The sequence below is a fragment of the Hemiscyllium ocellatum genome, chromosome 47, assembly GCF_020745735.1.
Source record: "Hemiscyllium ocellatum isolate sHemOce1 chromosome 47, sHemOce1.pat.X.cur, whole genome shotgun sequence".
NCBI classification, from domain to species: Eukaryota; Metazoa; Chordata; class Chondrichthyes; order Orectolobiformes; family Hemiscylliidae; genus Hemiscyllium; species Hemiscyllium ocellatum.
In genome coordinates, this window is record NC_083447.1 from 17,222,134 (window position 1) to 17,247,871 (window position 25,738).

Consider the following 25,738-nt stretch of genomic DNA (forward strand, 5'->3'; position numbering starts at 1 on the left):
CTAACCTACACACGCACTAAAGCACTGCTCTAACCGACACACCCGCTAATGCACTGCTCTAACCGACACACCCGCTAACGTATTGCTTTAACCTACGCATGCACTAACGCACTGCTCTAACCTACACCCCCAGTAATGAATGCACTGCTCTAACCTACACACCCACTAACACACTGCTCTACCCTACACACCCAGTAATGCACAGCTCAAAACTACACACCCACTATCGTACTGCTCTAACCTACACACCCGCTAACGCGTTGCTATAACTGACACACCCAGTAATGCACAGCTCTAACCGACACACCCAGTACAGCACTGCTCTAACCTACACACCCACTAATGCACTGCTCTAACCTACACTCCCAGTAATGCACTGCTCTAACCCACCCACTCGCTCACGCACTGCTCTAACCGACACACCTAGTAACGCTCTGCTCTAACCGACACACCCAGTAATGCACTGCTCTAACCTACACACCCACAACTGCACTGCTGTAATCTACACACCCGCTAACGCACTGCTCTAACCTACACACCCGCTAACGCACTGCTCTAACCTACACACCCGCTAACGCACTGCTCTAACCTACACACCCGCTAACGCACTGCTCTAACCTACACACCCACTAGCACACTGCTCTAACCTACAGACCCAGTAATGCACTGCTCGAACCTACAAACCCACTAACGCACTGCTCAAGCCTACACACCCACTGACACACTGCTCGAACCCACACACCCGCTAATGCACTGCACTAACCTACCCAAGCGCTAATGAACTGCTCTAACCAACCCACCCAGTATCGCACTACTCTAAGCTACACACCCGCTCACATACTGCTCTAACCTACACATGCACTAACGCACAGCTTTAACTCACCCAGTCGTTTACATACTGCTCTAAACTAAACACCCACTAATGCATTGCTCTAACCTACACACCCAGTAATGCACTGCTTTAACCTACACAACCGCCAACGCACTGCTCTAACCTACACACCCAGTGATGCACTGATCTAACCTACACAACCGCCAACGCACTGCTCTAACCTACACACCCACTAACGCACTGCTCTAACCTACACCCGCTAACGCACTGCTTGAACCTGCACACCCACCAACACACTGTTCTAACCAACACACACACTAATACACTGCTGTAACCTACACACCCACTAACACACTGCTGTAACCTACACATGCACTAACGCACTGCTATAACCGACAATCCCAGTAATGCACTGCTCTAACCTGCACACCCACTATCGTACTGCTCTAACCTGCACACCCGCTAACGCACTGCTCTAACCTACACTCCCAGTAATGCACTGCTCTAACCTACACACCCACCAATGCACTGCTCGAACCTACACACCCGCTATCACACTGCTCTCACCGACACACCAGCCAACGCACTGTTCTAACCTACACACCACCTAACACACTGCTCGAACCTACACACCCAGTGATGCACTGACCTAAGCTATACACCCAGTAACGCACATCTCTAACCTACACACCCACTATCGCACTGCTCTAACCTGCACACCCGCTAACGCACTGCTCTAGCCTACACTCCCAGTGATGCACTGCTCTAACATACACACCCACGAATGCACTGCTCTTACATACTCCCCTGCTAAAGTACTGCTCTTACCTACACACCCAATAACGCACTGCTCTAACCTACACTCCCAGTAATGCACTGCTCTAACCTATGCACCTGCTAATCTTCTGCACTAAATTGTACAGCCACTGACATACACACCCGCTAACACCCTGCACTATACGATTTAGCCACTAACATAGTACATAATCTTACATACCTGCTTATGACAGGGGCAGAGTTGAGCATGGTCACCATTACAAAAGAGAAAATTCTAGAAAAGCTGAAAGGTCTAAACATTGATAAATCTCCTGGCCCCGATGTGCTACATCTTGAGTTCTGAGGGAGGTGGCTGAGGAAATAGCGGAGTCATTGGTTGTGATCTTTCAAAAGTCACTGGAGTTAGGGAAAGTCCCAGATGATTGGAAAATCACTGTTGTGACCCCCTTGTTCAAGAAAGGATCAAGACAAGAGATGGAAAATTATAGGCCGGTTAGCCTAACCTTGGTTGTAGGTAAAATTCTAGAATGAATTGCTAAGGATGAGATTTCTAAATTCTTGGAAGTGCAGGGTCAGATTAGAACAAGTCAGCATGGATTTATTAAGGGGAGGTCGCGTCTGACAAACCTGTTAGAATTCTTTGAAGAGGTAACAAGTAGGTTAGACCACGGAAACCCGGTGGATGTTATCTATCTAGGCTTCTAAAAGACTCATGGAAGGCTGCTGTGTAAGGTGAGGGCCCATGGTGTTGGAGGTGAGCTACTGGCATGGACTGAGGATTGGCTGTCTGACAGAAGACAGAGAGTTAGGATAAAAGGTTCTTTTTCGGAATGGCAGGTAGTGACAAGTGGTGTTCCGCAGAGTTCAGTGTTGGGGCCGCAGCTGTTCACTTTATACATTAATGATCTGGATGAGGGACAGGGGACATTCTGGTAAAGTTTGCCAATGATACAGAGTTAGGTGGACAGGCAGGTTGGACTGAGGAGGTGGGGAAGCTGCAGAAAGATTTAGACAGTTTAGGAGAGTGGTCCAGGAAATGGCTGATGAAATTCAACGTGAGCAAATGCAAGGTCTTGCACTTTGGAAAAAAGAATACAGGCATGGACTATTTTCTAAATTGGGAGAAAATTCATAAAACCAAAGTGCAAAGGGATATGGGAGTGCTAGTCCAGGATTCTCTGAAGGTTGACTTGCAGGTTGAGTCCGTAGTTAAGAAAGTGAATGTAATGTTGTCATTTATCTCAAGAGGGTTGGAATGTAAAAGCAGCGATATGCTACTGAGACTTTATAAAGCTCTGGTTAGGCCTCATTTAGTGTACTGTATCCAATTTTGGGACCCACACCTCAGGAAGGACATACTGGCATTGGAGCTTGTCCAGCAGAGATTCACACGGATGATCCCTGGAATGGTAGGCCTAACATACCATGAACGGCTGAGGATCCTGGGATTGCATTCATTAAAGTTTAGAAAGTTGAGGGGAGATCTAATAGAAACTTGCAGGATAATGCATGGCTCAGAAAGGGTGGACACTGGGAAGTTGTTTCTGCTAGGCAGGGAGACTAGGGCCCTTGGGCACAGCCTTAGAATTAGAGAGGGTCAATTTAGAATGAAAATGAGTTAACATTTCTTCAGCCAGAGAGTGATGGGCCTATGGAATTCATTGCCATGGGGTGAGGTGGAGGCCGGGACATTAAATGTTTTCAATAAATTCTTGATCTCGCAAGGAATTAAGGGCTACTCGGAGAGTGCAGGTAAGTGGTGTTGAAATGCTCATCAGCCATGATTGAATGGCGGAGCGGACTCGATGGGCCAAATGGTCTTACTCTCACTCCTATGTCTTATGGTCTTATGTTCTTAAGACCTTTTACTGTACATCTCTATGACTCTGTAACTGAAGAAAATACATCTCTGTCAAAATACTATACATCATGTCAAACCTCGTAACCCTAATGTATACCCCCACTCAAATACCACACATTGACACACATAGCTGATAATATCCATACCCAATAATATCCATACCCATGTTAACTTACAAACTCATCTTGATTTGCAAACACTATCATATTCACCTGCTAACACACAGCACACTAACAAATATTATGCTGAGTTTCTCCAGCTTTCTGGGTTTGTTTCAGATTTCTAGCATCCACAGTATTTTGCTTTCTCACTAATACTTATACTGCACAGTAACATATACAATGGTGAGCACACTACGCACCAACCTGTGTATCTGATAATGTACATCCCTGCAAATACAAAGCATACTAACATATATAACAGATTTCAATTTAATTCTTCCATGACATCGCTGGCAAGGCCAGCATTTGTTGCCCATCCCGGATTGTGCCTGATTTGAGCAGCTTACTCCAGCATTTCCGAGTCAACCCCATTGCTGTGGGTGTGGAGTCACAGGTAGGCCCAGGCCGAGTAAGGAGAGCAGATATCCTTCCCGAAGGAACTTTAGAGAACCAAATGGGATCCAAACAATTGATTGCTCCGTGATCACCATCACAGAGTAGCTTCCAATTTCCCAGCACTTATTAATTACATTTAACTCCACCAGGATGGGAGTTGAACCCCATGTCTCCAAAGTGTTAGTCTGTGCCTCTGGATTACTCATGATATTACCGCTACACTACTGTCAGCTGCAGAACATCAAAGAGGCATGTTATGTTTTATACATCCATAATCAAACTGAATTACAATTACAGAATATGTATATAACTGGTAAATTACTGTCAATATTAGAAAGTATAGTATTACATTTGGCAAGAAAAATAAGGAGGTTGCATACTAGTTAAAAAATCTAAAGGAACAAAGGGATCTGGGAACATAAATATAGAAGTCACTGCTAGTAGCGGAAGAGGTTAGCTCAGTTGGCTAACCTAATGGTTGTGATAAGTAACTTCTGACCTGGCTCCTCCTGTTCCCCCATTAGGGGAGACGTTAGCATTGGGCTAGAGATCCCAAGATCCAAGTCCACAGCAGCCCAGCGCCAGCTGTTGAAATCTGAACACAGCAGCTAGCAGAATTTCAATTCAATCGGCACGGTGGCACAGTGGTTAGCATTGCAGCCTCACAGCACCAGAGACCTGGGTTCAATTACCGCCTCGGGCAACTGTCTGTGTGGAGTTTGCTCATTCTCCCCGTGTGCGTGGGTTTCCTCCGGGTGCTCCAGTTTCCTCCCATAGTCAAAAAATCTGCAGGTTAGGTGAATTGGCCGTTCTAAATTGTTAGGTGAAGGGGTAAATGTAGGGGAATGGGACGGGTGGGTGGCTCTTCAGAGGGTCGGTGTGGACTTGCTGGGCCGAAGGCCTGTTTCCACAATAAATCTGGAATTGAATGTGTATTCTATCGATTATTTCTAAAAAAATCCATCCACAAGTGCGTGCTACATAAAGTGTAGGGGTAGTGTATATATCCAGTGTGTGACATATAAACATCTTGGATTGATATGGTGCTCCATTAGGGTCAGTGTTGTGACCAGGGCTCATTCCTATTTACATCAATGACTTGGACTTCAGAGTCAGAAACATAATTTGCAGACGACACCAAACTGAGGAGAACAGACGATACAGAGGAGGACTGCAACAAGTTACAGGAGGATCTCAATAAACTTGCAGAACAGGCAAATAATTCGCAAAGGACGCACGAGAGGGATAAAGGCGAAGCCGTACACTCAGTCAGAATAGCGAGATCCCTTTTCATTCAGAAGGTCGAGGTCCAGGAGGGATGGAGGAGCCAAGAGTTCTTGGTCAAAGACATCAATCACTGACAGTTGTGCCAGATGTTTTCAGGTACATATAGAATACAAGCCACTAATCTTAGCTTCAGTTCTAGAGCACCAGTGCTGAATAGTAGAGAAACTAGTTGAGATAACACGGACTACTGTGTGCAGTTCTCGCTATCAGCTTACATAAAGACTGAGGCACTGGAGAGGATACAAAGAACTTTTACAAGGACAAGCCCAGAAATATATGGATGTACCTGTCAGGAAAGGATTGGCTAGTCTTTTGAAGAAAGCAGACTGAGCAGTGAACTAATCAAGGCGTTTAAAACAACTAAAGGTTGCGGATCGAGGGGATACAGAGAGGACATGTCCTCTTTTGGGAAGGAGTGTTGAAATGAGATAGTCCCCAAACATTCCAATCAGGAAGTCGGGAGAAATATCCTCACCCAGAGGAGGCTGAGAAATTGGAACTCACTACGGACTGACTGAAACAAATCGTATCGGTGCACTGAAGCAGGGGCTCACGCACATTAGCGAGAAGGGAATAGAGGGTTAGATTAACAGATTCAGACAAGGAATAATGGGAGGAGGCACAAATGAAGTATAAACACTAGCATGGACTGGTTGGGCCGAATAGCCCATTCGTACGGTCCTCTCTGATACGAGGTAATACCTGCTGGATGATTTTTTATTGGGAGCCTCCAGTTCATGTTTGCGAGCGAGGATCCCTTCCTGCTCTGCTGTGTGTGTGACCGGTGGTGGGGCTGCAGCGCTGTTCTGGGGAGACGGTGCGGAACGGGACCGTCGCGGTTCTCCAATCGGCTGGTTCGGGTCCTTCTGCCGAGGTCTCCTCCTGGGCTTGGGTCTGTCCCTCGCCCTCGGTCTGTCCGGCCGAGGGGTTCTCTCTGGCAGTTTCTCAATTCCGTTCGGCAGGCCGACAGACAGTGACTCGTCCCGAACCTGTGTGGAAAGACAGCATCTCAGTGTCCATCACTCACGGCTCACCAAAAGCACTTTCACTAAGCAAGAGCATCCCGGAGCACGCTGTTACGCGTCTGCCATTTAACCTGTCCCTTCCAAACCCCACTCCCACTCCGATCATTGCCAGCCCATCATTTTAAGGTGATGGGAGGAAGGTTTAGGGGAGATGTCAGAGGTAGGTTCCTTACACAAGAGAGTGGTGGGTGTGTGGGAATGTGGTGGTAGTTAAGAATGGGGTGCTGGGAAAGCACAGCAGGAATCTGAGGAGCAAGAGAATCCATGTTACAGGCAAAGGCCCTTCATCAGGAATCAGGAACGCCAGTGGTGGTAATAGAGTCAGATACAAAGGGACATTTAAGCAACTCTTGGATGAGCACACGGAGGATAGTACAACGACAGGTATGTAAGTTAGTCTGATCTCAGAGTAGGATAAAAGGCCGGTACAACATCGAGGGCCGAAGGGCCTGCACTGTGCTGTACTGTTCGATGTTCTATAACATGCCGGGAATACAAACCGTTCATGGGGCAGCAAGGACAGGGCCCCACACTATCCAGGAAATCAGTGGGCACCAGATAAATCCTGTCTTCCTCTTAACCAATGGGACTTACAGATTGATAAACTAACAACAGATTAGAAGAATGATGAATCTGAGTTAAATTAAGTTTGCAGAAAGTGAAATGAAGAGAGAAGAAGAAAAACTGAATACTTTACAAGTTTGGTTCATGTTCATTTATGGGCTATGGGCTTCACTGGCTGCATTTATCGCCCAGAGGGCAATTATGAGTCAATTGCGTTGCGTGGGTCTGGAGTCCCAAGTAGGCCAGACCAGCTAAGGATGGCAGATTTCCCTCCCTGAAGGACATTATTGAACCAGATGGGTTTCCCACAACAATCTTGATGACCATTAGGTTTTTTTTAATTGAATTCCGATCCCACCATCTGCCGATGCAGGTTTGGAACCCAGGTCCCCAGAACACACCCTGGGTCTCTGGATTAATAGTCAAGCTATAATACCCCCACTAGGCCATAGCCTGCACTAAGAGGTGGGTGTCATTGGGAAGGCCAGCGTTTGTTGCCCATCCCTGATCAACGTCCAACTAAGTAGCTTACTCGGCCATTTCAGAGGACAGATAGGTGTCAATCACTTTGCTGTGGGTCTAGAGTCACATGTAGGCCAAACCGGGTAAAGCAGATTTCCTTCCCTGAAGATTATTACTGAACCAGATGGTTTTAACAACAATTGCCAATAGTCAACATTAGTGACAACAGCTTTATTTTCCAGATGTATTCACTGAATGTAAATTCTACTGACTGAGCATTAGTCAGGGCCTCTGAGTTACCAGCCCAATGATAGTCCTTGTGCACTTCAATCTTCAACTCCTAACTCACGCCATTCATGTGATCCCTGCACAGGCAATAATCTGCTGTCACTCACCTGGGCTTCCTTCTCCTGAAGTTGCTCCACAATGTCAGCCAGAGTGGTCCTCCTGTCCCTTCAAAGAATAAGACAACATGGATCAAGTGGCGAAACCCTCAGAATCTGTCAAGGAACTAGGAGTAAGAAGTCCAGTCATAGCTGGAAATCAATGTACAGGTCATGCCAGATCTCATTCTGAAGACAGGAGATTGGTTAGACAAGTATGGCTCTGAACCAGTTTTACGACTGTTTCCTTTGCAAGGTTCCTGGCCCTCACTGGGAATCCCCGAGCCTCACTCGCTCAGTTTATTTGAATCCCTACAATGCAGAAAGAGGCCATTCGGCCCATCAAATCTGCACGAGCCCTCTGAAGAGCATCCCACCCAGACCCATGCCCCCCACCCTGTAGCTGTAAGCTTTCATTTCCCATGGACAATCCGTCTAACCTGCACATCCTCGGACTGTGGGAGGAAACCGGAGCACCCGGAGGAAACCCACACAGACACGGGGAGGATGTGCAAACTCCACACAGACAGTCACCCGAGGCTGGAATTAAACCCGGGTCCCTAGTGTTGTGGGGCAGCAGTGTTAACCGCTGAGCCACCCCATGTAGGTTGTGGGCGCTCAGGTCTGCTTACATTAGAAACAGTTGTTCTCAGGAACTGTCTTGCTTTGTCACTTCTTAAAACAACCACCCTCACCTCTTCCTCAAGAAACCCACCCATTATCCAGTTGCTTCTTCAGGAATAGAGTGACCTAAGGGTTTAAGAAGATGAACGGACAGGTTGAGAAGAGTCATTAGCAAAGCTTAGATGATTTTGAGCTTGCTAAATGGAGGCACCGAGTACTAATGCAGTGATCGCTACGTTGTACAGAGCTGAAGCTTTGCGAAAAGGAAACATAGCATCAACTTTGTTCGTCTTGCGTTCACCCAAACCAGGACACAAGGATCAAACTTGGAGAAAGGTGCACCATTTTACAGAGCCTGAGGAGTGGGTGCTGATTGGCTGGGCCGTCATAGGCAGCAGGAACGGTCAACTACCAATCATAATTCTCCGACCCAGGCAGGTGGATTCTGATTGGTCAGGGTGTTGCTATGGGGATGCAACTGAGCATTGGCTGTCTCCAGGACCCCCCTTTCTAATGAATATATTCAAGTGATTAAAGATGAACTTTTACAGGACACTACAGTTCACCCCAACTAGAACAGCACATGTAGGTCTGGTCTCCACAGCTTAGGATGGATGTCAGAGTGAAAAGGAAATGTACCAGAACAGTGCCAGGGGCGAAGGGTTTTGATGGAAGGAGCTGGGGTTGTTTCCCTTGGAGTGGAGGAGATGATTGATGGAGGTGGACTCGAGTGTACCAGGTCTAATCAAAGTAGATGGGAGCAGGGAGGTTTACACAAGGTAGATGGGGGAGAAGGAAGAGGCATTGCTCCCATTAGCTAATGGCGCAAGGTTTACCAGGGGAGTCACAGATTTAAAGTTTTCTACAAGCGATTCAGGGGCATCAGAAGATGTTACGACAACAAGTGAGAATAACCTGGAATTCTCTGCCTACAGGGGAGGTGGAGACAGAGATTATGAATGATTTCAAAAATAAATTGGACAGGCTCTTCAGGGAAATCAAGTTTCAAGGCTTTGGGTATGGAGTGGGACAAGCTTTGGGTATGGAGATGACTGTACAGTAACTCAAAGGGGCTTGTTAGACCCAAAATACTCCATCGGTGCTGTAACAACTGATTGCACATCATGGGAATTCCTTGCGTTCTATTTTAAAAATCAACTTCCTCAATTTACCCTGTCAATTCTAAGGTGTACCAGGGGCATTGTAAACAGTCAGTTGTGAATTGCTTGGGCTGTTCCTGGTCCTGTACTGTACCAGTCCTGGGAGTGTTTGATGGGGACAGTGCAGAGTGAGCTTTACTCTGTATCTAACCCTGTGCTATCCCTGTCCTGGGAGTGTTTGATGGGGACAGTGTAGAGAGAGCTTTACTCTGAATCTAACTCTGTGCTGTCCCTATCCTGGGAGTGTTTGATGGGAATAGTGTAGAGGAAGCTTTATTCTGTATCTAACTCTGTGTTGTCCCTGTCCTGGGAGCGTCAATGGGGACAGTGTAGAGGGAGCTTTACTCTGTACCTAACCCTGTGCTGTCCCTGTCCTGAGAGTGTTTGATGGGGACAGTGTAGAGGGAACTTTATTCTGTATCTAAACATGTGCTGTCCCTGTCCTGGGAGTATCAATGGGGATAGTGCAGAGAGAGCTTTACTCTGTACCTAACCCTGTGCTGCCTCTGTCCTGGGAGTATTTGATGGGGACAGTGTCAGGTGGGCATTATTTTGAGTGTTAAAAAAATTTTGGAAGAGAAGGGGGGGAGGGAACCTTGCTCAGTATTTAACCCTGTGCTGGACTTAGCCTTGGGACAGTGTGATGGAGATAGTGTTGAGGGATATTTACTTTTTGTTTAAAAGGGTAGAAATGTTTGCATAGAGAGGGGAGTGACTGATTATCATCTCCCGCATAAACAATACATTGCCCTTTATATCCTGACACATTGGTGAGGAATACAGTGGCAGCTTCCCCCAGAGGAATGAGCTCCATTTCTGTTTGACGTTTTTGTTTATGTTTGATTTTGATATAGTTCCCTTGCCGGGGCTGCTTCACTGTTATTTATCTCTGGACTGCCTCAAAGAATTGTGGAAGATTTATTCTGTACATTAAACTGTGGTCGTCCCTATCCCGGGAGTGTTTGATGGGGACGGTGTCAAGGGGATTTTATATTCGGTTGACTTTGAGTTTAAAAGAGTAGAGGAACCCTTACTCTATATTTTAACTTGTTGTTGCCCCTGTCCTGGGTGTTTGATGGGGATGGAGTTGAAGGAACTTTACTTTGAGTTTAGAGAATAGAGAGGATTTTCCATCTGTAGTCAAATCCATGCTGTCCCTGTCCTGGGAGTCTTTAATTGGGATCGTATCGAGGGAACCTTCCTTTCAGTTCAAAAGTGTTGAGCTCCATGAGGCTGCAGCTAAACCCTCAGCCACACAAGGAACATGGGGGTTGGGGTCACGTGACCTTGATTCCTTACCCAGCAGCCCCTGCATCGTCCTGCTCCAAGTCCCGGTGCTCGCTCAGAGACTCGCGGTGTTCCCTCCACTGCTCCTGCTTCACCCCTTCGCTTCGCTCCACCTTCGCCTGCTCGTGCCTCCCGTCCGGCTTCTCCGGCCTCGGCAAGCTGGCTGCTTTCGGGTCGGACGGTGCCGAGGCCAGCTCCTTCCTGGTGCCTTGCTTGGCCGCTCGGAGCTCGGGTCTCTCGGCTCGGGTCTCCAGGGGCCCGTCGACGATCTCGTACACCGCTTGCTGCTTGACGGGCCGCGTCTCCGGCACTGCCACCGACTGTTCGGGCAGAGCGACCCTCGGCTCCGGCAGCATTCTGCGACTCAGCACGGGAGTGGCAGGCTGCAGTCGTGGCGTCTGCCCCAGGACAGCTGCTCTGCTCTCCATTCGCTCCAGCTAAACAAAAGAGGAAGCAGTATATATATAAATGTAGACAAGTATTGCTATAGAGCAGAGACACCCCCAGTGTGTTGGACATTGACTTTAGCTCGGGTACAGGGCAGCTACTGGAAAATGGAGAGCTGCAAACACAAGACTTCAAAAACAAGGGGAGCGAGAGTAGGCCATTCGGCCCTCCTGAACCATGACTGATCTGAGTGAGGCCTCCTTAGCAACCCCTAGGTTTATCTGCCAGAACCTGCACAAGTTTTTTTTTAAATCCTTTATTCTTTCACACTTTGTCACTGACAAAGTATAACTGTTATCACTAATTGTTAAGAGTCAACCCACATTGCTGTGGGCCTAGAGCCTAAACAGGAAGCAGGGATGACAGATCTCCCTCCCTGATGGTAAACCAAACAGGTTTTTACACCAATCTGTGAGAGTTTGATGGTAACCATCTCCATGACTGACTTCCAATTCCCAATGTATTAATCAAGTTTAAATTTTACCAACGGCTGCAGCTGTGGTAGGAACTGAACCCATGTCCCCAGTGCATTCGTCTGGCCTTCTGGATTACTGGTCTAATAACAGTACAACTACACTACCGTTCCCCCCACAGCAAGCACCAAAAGATATCCATGTGGGTGTTTATTCAGAGGCTGCACCATCACACAAACACACATTCGAACCTACTGCAACACTTAAGTGGCTTCACTTGGTGAGTTAGTTGACCTGGTGATTCCCACTCCTTAGATAATCAGGGAATAGCTAACTCCTATTCATGGTTTGCAGATTAGATTAGATTAGATTACTTACAGTGTGGAAACAGGTCCTCCGGTCCAACAAGTCTACACTGACCTGCAACCCACCTATACCCCTACATTCACCCCTTCACCTAACACTACGGACAATTTATCATGACAATCCACCTAACCTGCACATCTTTGGACTGTGGGAGGAAACCGGAGCACCCGGAGGAAACCCACACAGACACGGGGAGAATGTGCAAACTCCACACAGTCAGTCGCCTGAGTCAGGAACTGAACCCGGGTCTCTGGTGCTTTGAGGCAGCAGTGTTAACCACTGTGCCACCGTGACACCCACTAGGTACAGATACTGAACCCCAGGGACTGTTGTTGAGGAGGAGAGAAGCTCAGGTGGATCAGCAACTGCCGAGACACACACACACACACACACACACACACACACACACACAGAGTACGTCATCCCCTCAGTAAGCGAAAAGATGGAAGAATCCCATCCTGTCACCATCAAATTGTTGGGACAAGCAATTGTAAGGATTTCTGCTGTGCAGGGAGTCTCTGTCTTAAATAAAAACAACGGATGAGCCTCCATTGACCTCTAAGCAGCAGAACTTGAACTATTCACATTCTCTGAGTGAGGAAATTCCTCTAACCCATCTGTCAGTTCCCCTCCAAGCCACTCGCCATCCTGACTTGGAAATATATCCTTCACTGTCACTGGATCAAATTCCTGGAATTCCCTCCCTAAGGACATTGAGGGTCCACCTACAACAGGTGGACTGCAGCAGTTCAAAAAGGCAGCCCACTTCCACCTTCTCAAGGGGCAACTCGGGACAGGGAGTAAATGCTGGGCCCAGCCAGCAGCACACATATCCCACAAGGGAAGCAAAATAAAATTCACGTGCTTCAAAAGCAACCTTTGATTTTTAAACTATGACCGCTCGTTCCCACAAGAGGAAACCTTGTGACATTCACCAGGTCAAGACCTTTCTGCATCTTACGTGTTTAAATCATCCCACATCTTACTCTTCTGACCTGCCATGGATACAAGTCCAACCTGTCTGGCCTTTCCTCACAAGACAACCTGTCCATTCCAGGTCCTAGGTCTGGTAAACCTTCTCTGAACTTCTTCCTTCTGTAAGGAGGCCAGCACCGTACACAGTTCTCCAGATGTGGTCCCACCAATGCTCTGTGTAGCTGTAGTATAATCTCTCTACTCGTGTACTCAATTCCTATTACAATAAAACATAACATTCAAATGTTTGATTCCCATGACAGCAGCCGGTGGAATTTAAATTGAATTAATACAAACGCAGAACACAAACCTCGCCTCAGTTTCGGTGACCATGACAACCGACAATTGTAACAAGAATCTGACTTGCTCATATTCCTTAGGGAAGGAAATCTGTTGGCTCTACCTGGTCTGGCCTCTATGTGACTCCAGACCCACAGCAATGGGGTCGATTCTGAAATGGCCAAGCAAGCCACTCAGTTCAGGGACAATGAGGGATGGGTGACAAACGCTGGCCTTATTTGTGATGCCCCACTAAAATAAGATGTGTGCGATTCCTGTGTAAGCTGCCACATGGTGTTAAGGTAAACTGTGCCGACACACTTTTCAATAAAATGTATTCAGGAGACGCAGGGAAGGTAAAGGAGAGAGAAAAGCAGGATGGCAGCATTCATCAGGAATAATATTACAGCTATTCAAGAGACAATGTAAAAGAGGACTCAAAGACGTAATCTAATGATGGAGCAAACTAAATGAACCATCACGTTGCTCAGTTTACTCCAGAACCTGCAAGAGTAGGCTATTTGGCCCTTCGTGTCTGATCCACCATTTGGGAAGATCATCTGGTGATGGTCTCAACTCCACATTTCTATCTACGCAGCCCCCGCACCCACCGACATTATCCTGTACTGCCTTCCCCATCTAACTCAGCTCGATTTCCACAGTCAAGTGACCTTCTGAGACAAGAAATCTCTCCTAAACTGTATCAAGAGTGTGGTGCTGGAAAAGCACAGCAGGTCAGGCAGCATCTGAGGGGTAGGAGAATCGAAGTTTTGGTCATTTGGCCCTTCATCAGGCCTCACTCCTGTTGAAGGGCTCTTGCCCGAAACATCAATTCTCCTGCTCCTCGGATGCTGCCTGACCTGCTGTGCTTTTCCAGCGCCACACTCTCAACTCTGACCTCCAGCGTCTGCAGGCCTCACTTTCTCCTGAAACCGTGTCCCCTAGTTTTACTCTTGCCCACAAAAAGAGGTGCCATTCTGGGTATCCACCCAATCCAGGGCCCCATCACTGCTGGCTCCCGTCCCGCTACTGTCTGAAAAGCAAACTCAGTCATGTTTGGGAAGGTTCCCTGTTAGTTTGGACCTACCGTGGTGAGCCTCCTCAATGAGCTGAACCTCTCCTCCCAGGCTGCTGCCGCCTTGCGGAAGGCCTCGTGCCGCTTGATCAGCTGTTCCACCTCGTCCACACTGTTCCCCAGCTGGTTACTGTTGACCAGGCGCTCCTGGGCACTCAGCCACGATTCGGCCACCACCGCCTCCTGTGCAAACTGGTGCACCTCCAGCACTGGGGAAAAGGCCACAGCCGGCATCAGGCATCGTCCCGCCAATGAAGGCTGGCCCAGCAGAGCAGAACACAAAGCAAAACCGCAAGGATACAAACACGGCGGGCACCCTGTTGGCCCCCAGTTAGACACTCGAGGGATCTGCATCACGCCTCGTCGCATACAATGACAGAATATTACCACAGAATTCCAGCAGGTCTAACATTAGATGCGATTCCATGATTGAACAACACTTGCTGAATAATTCTGAGTGCGCTAATCAGGCTGGTCAGTCAGACTCAGTATGTAACTCCCTCATACCCGCTGGAAGCTGCATGTATTTACATGGAGGGACTTGTCCTCAGAAGCCAGAATGCATTGTGGGAATTATGCCTTTTATGAATTACACAAAGATGTGGGGGAAAATATTTTCTTGGTGTGTCCTCTATGACAATACCTTGACCAATCAGAGTCAACATGCTAATGAACCAACACCCTCTTCTCATGCAGTATAAATTATTGTTCCTTTTAAAATTTGGTATTCTTGCATCTGTCCAGATGAGCACAAGATAACATTTTTCAACAGTATGTCCCCTTTTCCAGCATGACTTACAGAATGACAGGGCACAGATGGTGACCATTCAGCCCACGATGTCTGTGCTAACTCTTTGACAGAGCTGTCCAATCATTCCTACACCCCTGCCCTTTCCTACTTTAAATATTTATCCATTTCCCTTTTGAAAGTTACCTATCTGCTTTTGCTGCCCTTTCAAATAGGGCATTCCACCTCATAGCAACATACTGCAGCGAAAAGGATGAGGTTGTTATTTCCTGAGAACAGTGTGAGAGGAGGGCAGGAACACAGAAAGACATTGGGCCAGAGGATAGCAGAGAGAACAGACAGATCTGAGGGATGGTGAGCAGTGACCATAACTGGGATATTCATTGCAGGCCGGAATCCTGGACACAGTTTTGTGGGAAGGATATCATAGCTGTGGAAACAAGAGGGCACATACGTCAGTGAGTGAGAGGGTGAGGGAGAAAGAGACAGACAGTGAATGTTTCTGACTGGGTGCAATAGAGAGTGTGTATGCGTGTGACAGTGTGTGTGTGGGGAAGTGTGTGAGAGACACAGAGACAGTGAAGAGAGTGTGTGAGTGAGTGTGAATGAGTGTGTTTGTGTATTTGAGTGAGTGTGTGAGCCGTTGTGTGAGGAACAGTTTGTATGTTTGAATAAGTTTGTGTATGAGAGTGATTGAGACAGAATGTCAGTGTATTTAAGTGAGTGAGGGAGCGTGAGAAAGATTGGGATTGTGTGCATGTGTGCACGTGTATGTCACAGAAAATGACTGTGATTTTGGATGTGTTTAAGTGTGAGCGAGTGTGACTGTGTGAGAGAATGCGTGTGTGTTAGAGCGAGAGAGTGCACGTGTGTGTGACTAACCAGTCTCACGGGCAGGACACTAACCAGTCTCACGGGCAGGAGACTAACCAGTCTCACGGGCAGGAGACTAACCAGTCCCACGGGCAGGAGACTAACCAGTCTCACGGGCAGGAGACTAACCAGTCTCACGGGCAGGAGACTAACCAGTCCCACGGGCAGGAGACTAACCAGTCCCACGGGCAGGAGACTAACCAGTCTCACGGGCAGGAGACTAACCAGTCTCACGGGCAGGAGACTAACCAGTCCCACGGGCAGGAGACTAACCAGTCCCACGGGCAGGAGACTAACCAGTCTCACGGGCAGGAGACTAACCAGTCTCACGGGCAGGAGACTAACCAGTCCCATGGGCAGGAGACTAACCAGTCCCACGGGCAGGACACTAACCAGTCTCACGGGCAGGAGACTAACCAGTCCCACGGGCAGGAGACTAACCAGTCCCACGGGCAGGAGACTAACCAGTCCCACGGGCAGGAGACTAACCAGTCCCACGGGCAGGAGACTAACCAGTCCCACAGGCAGGAGACTAACCAGTCCCATGGGCAGGACACTAACCAGTCCCATGGGCAGGAGACTAACCTGTCTCACAGTCAGGAGACTAACCAGTCCCATAGTCAGGAGACTAACACGTGGTAGGAAGGTAGATCTGCATTAACCAGCAATCCCAATACTCACTCTGTTGTAGCCACTCCCAATACTGCTCCCATTTCTCCATCATTTCATGTTGCTTCTTCAGCACCTTGTCCAGTTTCTCCTTAATCTACAAAAACATTCGAGTCACAATTACCAGGATAAAAATGTTGACACTACTTAAACATGACACAAAGATAAGAAAAGCTGATTTTAACTTTGCACAACCAGACCTTAATTCCCAGCAGAGATGTGGAGGGATTGAGAATGAGAGATGGGGAGTGGAAGGACTGAGCAGGATAGGAGAGAGAGAGTGAAGAGAAGCAGCAAGGACAGGGAAGATAAAAGGAGGGTAAATGATGAAGGAGGAGCTGGGTGAAGCATGACTTGTGTTTGGGAAAGGAAGCAGTGAGAGTTTAGGTACCGTGAGCAGACATGAACTGGAGCAGGGATGGGCTGTTTGAGCTGCATAATCTCCAATCCCCTAACTCTCTTGTCAATGACAAACCTTTACACACACACACACACACACACACACACACACACACACACACACACACACACACACACACACACACACACACACCACCCCGCCCCCGTCTCCTCCCCCGCCCCCGGCCCCACCCCCACCCCCCCCCACACACACACACACACACACACACACACAGACACACACAGACACACACCCCTCCCTTTCAGAGAACAGAATTCCACAGGATTCTGCGTCCTCATCTCAGTTTGAAATGGGAGTTTCCTACTTTTTAAACTGTGTCCCATGGTTCTGGACTCCTCCATGAGATGGAAACGGCCTCTCAGCATCCATCCTGTCCAAGTTCCTCCGAATCTCATGTGTCTCAATAAGGTCACCTCTCATCCTCCTCAACTCCAAAGGGTAAAGGTGCGATGTCTTTTTTTTATTAAATATTTTTATTGAGAAAAGGACTTTGAAGTTTTTACAAAAATATAAAATGACTACAAAATAATATGACAATCTTGCAATATAACAACAATAACTGTTAAAAAAAAACCTGCTACTCTACAGCACAAACAATCTAGGAGAAAATAAACTGCACAAACTACATTCCTGACTCCTGAAGAAGGGTTCATGCCCAAAACGTCGATTCTCCTGCTCTTTGGATGCTGCCTGACCTGCTGTGCTTTTCCAGCAACACATTTTCAGCTCTGATCTCCAGCATCTGCAGTCCTCACTTTCTCCTCCCACACAAACTACAATTTAACAAATAACTAAATCAAAACAAAAAGAAACTGAATTAAGCCGAGTTGAACCAAGGCAAATTACATTAAATTATGTTAAGTTACAACACTCAATACGATCCTACCAAAGCTCCCCATCGTCGGGAGCATCAGTTGGCAAACCCGTATTTGTTCAGAATTCATCCTCCCGGGCCAACCAGGCTGCCAGACACAACCTTCATAAGTCCACGTCTACATGATTCAAAAAGGGCTGTCACATTCTATTAGAAAGTTCCGTTTTCTGGTGCACCATACTTCTGAGGATGTCATGGGGGACGTGCTCCATGACTAACCTACGCCTCCCGAGAGTCCAGGATGGGTTTTCCAACACCCAGCTCATCAGCATGTTCTTCCTCCCCCAAAATGAAACAACACTAAACAATCTCTTCCCATGCGCACCCAAAGAGGGGAGATACGGCAAAGCCAAGAGGAGGGACACCAGATCTACTTTAACCTCAGTGCTCAAGACCCCTTGGAAAATACTCGCTATAGCACTCCAATACCTACAAAGCTTGTGGCATGACCACAAGCAGTGAGTAAGAGCACCAACATCTATTTTACATTTGGGGCACACTGGGGACTGTCTTAAATTTCAGAAGCCGGTCCAGTCCCAAATAAACTCTGTGCAGCACCTTTAACTCCATAGCCGACATCCTATTACAAATCAAAATCTTCTTTACATTCTCCAAATATCCTTCCACTCCCTCTGGTGAGATCTCTACCTCCTATTCCTGAGCCCAGATTCCACACAGCCACTTGATGTCCCGCGAGACACTACTTCCTAATAAATGACAGAGGGTGCTGACCGAGAGAATGCCCGTGGACAAAAGCACTCTCCTCTCCATAACCAACTTTTAGGGACTAACCATCAATGTAGTCTTTTTCTGTTTAAAGTCCCTAATCTGCAAGTAACAAAAAAGGTCCCGCCTAGATAGCTCATATTTCTGGCTCAGCTACTCGAAAGACATCATGACCTCCCCGTCAAATAAATCTCCCAAACAGGAGACTCCTCTGGACTCCCAGATCCTAAAGCCAGAATCCTTTGATCCCGATCAGAACCCTGGCATTTCTATTATGGGAGTGAAAGGGGAGGTGTTTTGGTAAATTGCCCTCACTTTGTCACACCATTCTCCATGCTTTAACCATGTTAAGGACAATAAGATTTCTGCAATGCTCAATAATAGTCCACATCTTGTCCATGAACAACTGGTTAATGAGGGGACATTTTGCCTGGGAGGCCTCGATTTCCAGCCAAATTGACCGCGAGCCCTGGCAAACCCAATCACCCGCATAGGCTAGCAGGGAACTTAGTTCTTAAAGTCTAGAAAACCCACATCTCCATTCCCTGCGGAAGCTGCAATTGAGTGAGCTTCATAACAGCCCCCTGTGAGGCCAGATAATAGAGCCCAGCCAACTGTAGAGCCTCCGTAGCACCTGCCTGGGCAACATCACAGGGAGCATTCCCATGGGACAAAATAAACAAGGAAGAAAATTCATTTTGACCAGAGATAATCTACACAACCAGGATATCGGAAGATCCTCCCAGTGCCGAAGGTCCTGTCTTATTTTCTCTAGCAACTGCACTAAACAATTCATCAAAGGCCGGATGAAAAAAATGCCTAAACACACGAAACCTCCCTGTGATCACCAGATAGGGAATCGGATTCCACCCCCAATTTCAGGTACTCCAATAAGATCCCCCCACCACAGGCAATGCCTCCGACTTCATAAAATTGATTTTATACCCCAAGGACGAGCCAAATAAATTAATCACTTATATTAAACGGGGCACAGATGTCATCAGGTTAGTTAGAAAGAGAAGAACATCATCTGTGTAAAGGGTGATCTTATGCCCTCCTGACCCTACCTCTGGGGCAGTTATATTGGAATCCCTCTGTGTGGCCTCTGCCAATGGCTCAATCACCAATGTAAATAATAACGGTGAGAGGGGCACCTTTGTCGGCAGCCTCTGTCAGTGCTAAAATTACCAGACCTTACACCATTAGTGAGAACTGCTGCTTTAGCGTCACTATATAACATTGCCACCCACCTGGCAAAGACGTGACCAAACCGTTTCAAGACATAAAAGAGGTATGGCCACTCCACCCGGTCAAACACTTTCTCTGCGTCCAGGGAGACTACCAAGTCTGGAATATGAACCTTACTGGCATACCTGAATCATATTTAGTACTCTCCTAATATTATTAGAGGACCTGCGATCCCTAATAAAACCTGTCTGGGCCTCCTTTACAATGAAGGGCAAGACCTTCTCAGCCTCAAAGCCAGCATTTTTGACAAAATTTTAAAGTCCACATTTAATAACAATATGGGCCTGTACGAAGGACAATCCTCTGGGGCTTTCCCTCTCTTCAGAATAAGAGGAATATTTGCTTCTCTCAGAGAGGATGGGAGGCAGCCCTGACTGTACGAATAACTGTACATAGCCAACATTGGCCCTGCCAGCATGTCTATGGACTCCTCATAAAACTCCATCTGAAATCCATCTGGGCCAGGCACTTGACCACTCTGGAGCCACCTCACTGCCTCCCTTATCTCTTGCAATGTCAGAGGGACATTCAAAAGCGATGCCTGTTCTGAGGTTACACCTGGGAGGTCCAAGGTCTTAAAAAACAATTCCATCTTCACCAATCTGTCCTCACAGCCCTCCGCCCGGTACAACCCAGAGTATAACTCCCTGTTTGCTGTGTTAATCTTTTTGAGATCACTGGTGATAGTACCAGCGCACTCTCTAATGAAGTGATAGATTGGGAGGGGGCACTCTTCTTTCTGGCCTAGTACGCCAGATACTTACGCAGTTTATCACCACACTCGAATAATCTCTGTTTTGCAAAGGAAATCTCCCTCTTTGCTGTCTGGGTGAGCGCAGCATTCAGAGCAGCCCTGAGGGCTATAATCTGTTGCAACTTAGTTACAGACAGTCTGTCAAGCTATAGTGTCTCGGCTGCCTTCAGCTAGGCTTCGAGCATACGTTGGTGCTCTCCCTTCTGCCGCTTCCGAGTCACCGAGGAAGAACTAATCAAACCCCTTGCATAGGCCTTGGCAATCTCCCAGAGCACCGACGGATTACTGACCTTACCCAAATTAATGTCCCAGAAAATTTTAAATTCCCATTAGAAATACTCAACGAACTTGCTATCCTTCAGGAGAAAAAGATCCATGCACTAATGCCGTGGGTCTGTCCGATCGTCACGGCCTTGGCCTCCATATACACTGCCGCATGATGAGAAATGGCTATGTTCCCAATTCTGCAGGACAGCACCGAGTTCAAAAACATGCCAATCCTAGTGAACCACTTGTGTGGGTTCAGAAAAAATGGTGACATCCCTACCCTCAGGGTGAAGACATCTCCACACATCCACCAAGCCCAGCTCCCTGTTCAGGTCCACCAGCTGCCTGGATTGCAGGGATATGCCAACGAGACCCCTCGGTATTCTATCCACCTCAGGGTCCATAAGTCGGTTAAAGTCTCCCCGTATAATTGTATGAAGCGCCCCAAGGGCCACCAACCTGGAGAGCGCATCTGTTAAGAATTTGAGAGGGTGTGGCGGGGGGCAATATATATTCAAGATCCCTTATTCCTCTCCATGTATTAAAGCTTTAAGGATCAGAAACCGCCCACATTCATCCTTAATTTGGTCTAACAACTGAAATGGTAGTTTCTTCTGAATGAGTGTAGCTACTCCTCGACTTTTCGAATTAAAGGATGGAAAAAACACCCAGCTGAACCCTCCCTGCTGTAACTTTAAGTACTCCTTATCGGTTAGATATGTTTCTTGCAGCAAGGCTACATTGACCCTTCAAAGTTTGTGCGAAGATTTGTCAGTGCTGTGGAGCCTCCTGCGAAGCGCTTCTTTGATGTTTCTTCCGGTATTTATAGTGGTATGTCCTTGCCGCTTCCGGGTGTCAGTTTCAGCTGTCCGCTGTAGTGGTTGGTATATTGGGTCCAGGTCGATGTGTTTGTTGATGGAGTTTGTGGATGAATGCCATGCCTCTAGGAATTCCCTGGCTGTTCTCTGTCTGGCTTGCCCTATGATAGTAGTGTTTTCCCAGTCGAATTCATGTTGCTTGTTGTCTGAGTGTGTGGCTACTAGGGATAGCTGGTCGTGTCGTTTCGTGGCTAGTTGGTGTTCATGTATGCGGATTGTTAGCTGTCTTCCTGTTTGTCCTATATAGTGTTTTGTGCATCAGGAGCGTTTCAGAACTGACAGCCAGACTGCTGCGACCCTTAGGACTCATAACGGCACACAAACCAACAGCCACGCTCAGACAACAACTTACTAGAACAAAGGAGCCAATACCCAACATGAGCAAAACTAATGTAGTTTATAAAATACCATGCAAGGACTGCACAAAACACTATATAGGACAAACAGGAAGACAGCTAACAATCCGCATACATGAACACCAACTAGCCACGAAACGACACGACCAGCTATCCCTAGTAGCCACACACGCAGACAACAAGCAACATGAATTCAACTGGGAAAACACTACTATCATAGGGCAAGCCAGACAGAGAACAGCCAGGGAATTCCTAGAGGCATTGCATTAATCCACAAACTCCATCAACAAACACATCGACCTGGACCCAATATACCAACCACTACAGCGGACAGCTGAAACTGACACCCGGAAGCGGCAAGGACATACCACTATAAATACCAGAAGAAACATCAAAGAAGCGCTTCGCAGGAGGCTCCACAGCACTGATGATGTCTCCTAGCCAGGGGACGAAACGTTTGCAACTAAAACTTCCAGCTCGGCGAACAGAACTACTACATTGACCCTTTTCTTTCCCTTAACTGGTGAATGACTCCCCTTAATGTTCCAGGTGCACCATTTAAACGAGCGATTAGCCTTAGCCATCCAAAGCAGCCCATGATCCCCCGGAGGAAAAAGCCCATTTATAGCACACTGAGTGAAAACAGTAAACAGTCTGTATAAACTGTTTGAAAATACAACTACAAAAACTACCAAATCAAAACTTCTAAAACTACCTCTACAATGAACCAACCTCGAACACAAATAAAAGGAGACTCTCCCCTTCCCCACAGGGAGCGCCCATACTACCTACCAACCCCTAGAACATAGAACAGTACAGCACAGAACAGGCCCTTCAGCCCGCGATGTTGTACCAACCATTGATCCTCATGTAAGGTAAAGCTAATGTATGAACCCTTAAATTTCTGTGACCATATGCATGTCCAGCAGTCTCTTAAACATCCTCAATGACCTCGTTTCACAACTGCTGCTGGCAACACATTCCATGCTCTCACAACTCTCTGCGTAAAGAACCCACCTCTGACATCCCCTCTATACTTTCCGCAAAACAGCTTAAAACTATGACCTCTCGTGTTAACAATTTCTGCCCTGGGAAAAAGTCTCTGGCTATCAACTCTATTTATGCCTCTCATTATCTTGTACACCTCAATTAGGTCCCCTCCCTTCCTTATGTTTTCCAATGAAAAAAGTCTGAGCTCAGTCAACCTCTCTTCGTAAGATAAGCCCTCCATTCCAGGCAGCATCCTGGTAAATCTCCTCTGAACCCTCTCCAAAGCATCCACATCTTCCCTATAATAGGGTGACCAGAACTGGACACAGTATTCCAAGTGCGGTCTAACCAAAGTTTTACAGAGTTGCCACAAGATCTCACGGCTCTTAAACTCAATCCCCCTGTTAATGAAAGCCAAACCACCATATGCTTTCTTAACAACCCTGTCCACTTGGGTGGCAATTTTAAGGGATCTATGTACCTGCACACCAAGATCCCTCTGTTCCTCCACACTGCCAAGAATCCTGTCTTTACTCCTGTAATCAACTTTCAAGTTTGACCTTCCAAAATGCATCATTTCACGTTTAGATTAGATTAGATTAGATTACTTACAGTGTGGAAACAGGCCCTTCAGCCCAACAAGTCCACACCGACCCGCCGAAGCGCTACCCACCCATACCCCTACATTTACCCCTTTACCTAACACTATGGACAATTTAGCATGGCCAATTCACCTGACCTGCACATCTTTGGACTGTGGGAGGAAACCGGAGCACCCGGAGGAAACCCACGCAGACATGGGGAGAATGTGCAAACTCCACACAGTCAGTCGCCTGAGTCGGGAATTGAACCCGGGTCTCTAGCGCTGTGAGGCAGCAGTGCTAACCACTGTGCCACCGTGCCGCCCACTCCATTGAACTCCATCTGCCACCTCTCAGCCCATCTCTGCATCCTGTCAATGTCCCGCTGTAGCCTACAACAGTCCTCTATACTGTCAACGACACCTCCAACCTTTGTGTCGTCTGCAAACTTGCTGACCCATCCTTCAATCTCCTCTTCCAAGCCATTAATAAAAATTACAAGGGGTAGAGGCCCAAGAACCGAGCCCTGTGGAACACCACTCACCACTGACTTCCAGGCTGAATATTTTCCTTCCACTCGCTGTCTTCTGTCGACCAGCCAATTCTGTACCCAGACAGCTAAATTTCCCTGTATTCCATTCTTCCTGACCTTCTGAATGAGCCTACCATGGGGAACCTTATCAAATGCCTTGCTGAAGTTCACATACACCACATCCACTACTCGACCCTCATCAACGTGTCTAGTAACATCCTCAAAGAATTCTATAAGATTTGTGAGGCATGACCTGCCCCTCACAAAGCCGTGCTGACTGCATTTAATCAAGCCATGCTCTTCCAGATGGTCACAAATCCTATCCCCCAGAATCCTTTCTAACACCTTGCAGATGACAGACGTGAGACTTACTGGTCTGTAATTGCTGGGGATTTCCCTATTTCCTTTCTTGAAGAGAGGAATTACATTTGCCTCCCTCCAGTCCTCAGGTATGACTCCGGTGGAGAGCGAGGATGCAAAGATCTTCGCAAGCGGTGAAGCAATCACATTTCTCGCTTCCCAAAGCAGCAGAGAACAAATCTGGTCTGGCCTGGCGACTTGTCAATCTTAATGTTTGTCAAAGTTTTCAGCACATCAGCTTCCTCAATCTCTATCCGTTCCAGCATGCTTACCTGCTCCTCAATGGTTTCATTCACTACAAGGTCCTTTTCTTTCGTAAAGACAGAAGCAAAAAACTCATTTAGGGCTTCCCCTACTTCCTCAGACTCTCCACACAAGTTCCCTATGCTATCCCTGATCGGCCCTACACTTTCTTTGATCATTCTCTTATTCCTCACATACGTGTAAAATGCCTTTGGATTCTCCCTAATCCTTCCTGCCAAGCCTTTTTTGTGCCTCCTCCTGGCTCTCCTCAATCCTCTAGAGCTGAGCAAGAACCTTGCTTCCTCCACCTTACATAAGCTATCTTCTTTCTTTTGACGAGAAGTTCTTGCCTGTCTCAGAGGAACACATTTATGCATCACTCGCAACAACTGTTCCTTAAACAGTCTCCACATGTCTATAGTGCCCTTTCCATGGAGAAGTTGCTCCCAGCCCATGCTTCCCAACTCATGCCTGATAGCATCGTAGTTTCTTTTTCCCCAATTAAATATCTTCCCATTGTGCCTGCTTCTCTCCTTCTTCATGTAGAACGTGAGGCAGTTGTGGCCACTATCACCAAAATGCTCTCCCACCACAAGATCTGACACCTGCCCTGGCTCATTGCCGAGCACCAAATCCAAAATGGCCTCTCCCCTCGTCGGCCTGTCAACGTACTGAGTTAGGAAACCCTCCTGAACACACCGTACAAAAACAGCTCCTTCCAAACCATCTGCTCAGAGGAGGTTCCAATCAAAATTGGGAAAGTTAAAGTCACCCATTACAACGACCCTACTACATTCACACTTTTCCAACATCTGCCAACCTATGCTTTCTTCAATCTCCCTGC

At 47.3% G+C, this 25,738-nt stretch overlaps 1 protein-coding gene across 1 annotated transcript in view; it reads right to left on the reverse strand.

The window, feature by feature from the left end:
- The window catches only part of LOC132836640 (spectrin beta chain, non-erythrocytic 4-like), a 197,079-nt gene that overhangs the window by 25,405 nt on the left and 145,936 nt on the right, over positions 1-25,738 (reverse strand). Inside the window, exons 28-32 of the mRNA XM_060856031.1 lie at positions 16,677-16,761; positions 14,387-14,583; positions 10,832-11,256; positions 7,761-7,818; positions 6,017-6,303 (exon numbers count right to left, since the gene is read on the reverse strand). Of these exons, the coding sequence (XP_060712014.1) occupies positions 6,017-6,303; positions 7,761-7,818; positions 10,832-11,256; positions 14,387-14,583; positions 16,677-16,761 (1,052 nt within the window). The remainder of the gene's footprint in view (positions 1-6,016; positions 6,304-7,760; positions 7,819-10,831; positions 11,257-14,386; positions 14,584-16,676; positions 16,762-25,738) is intronic.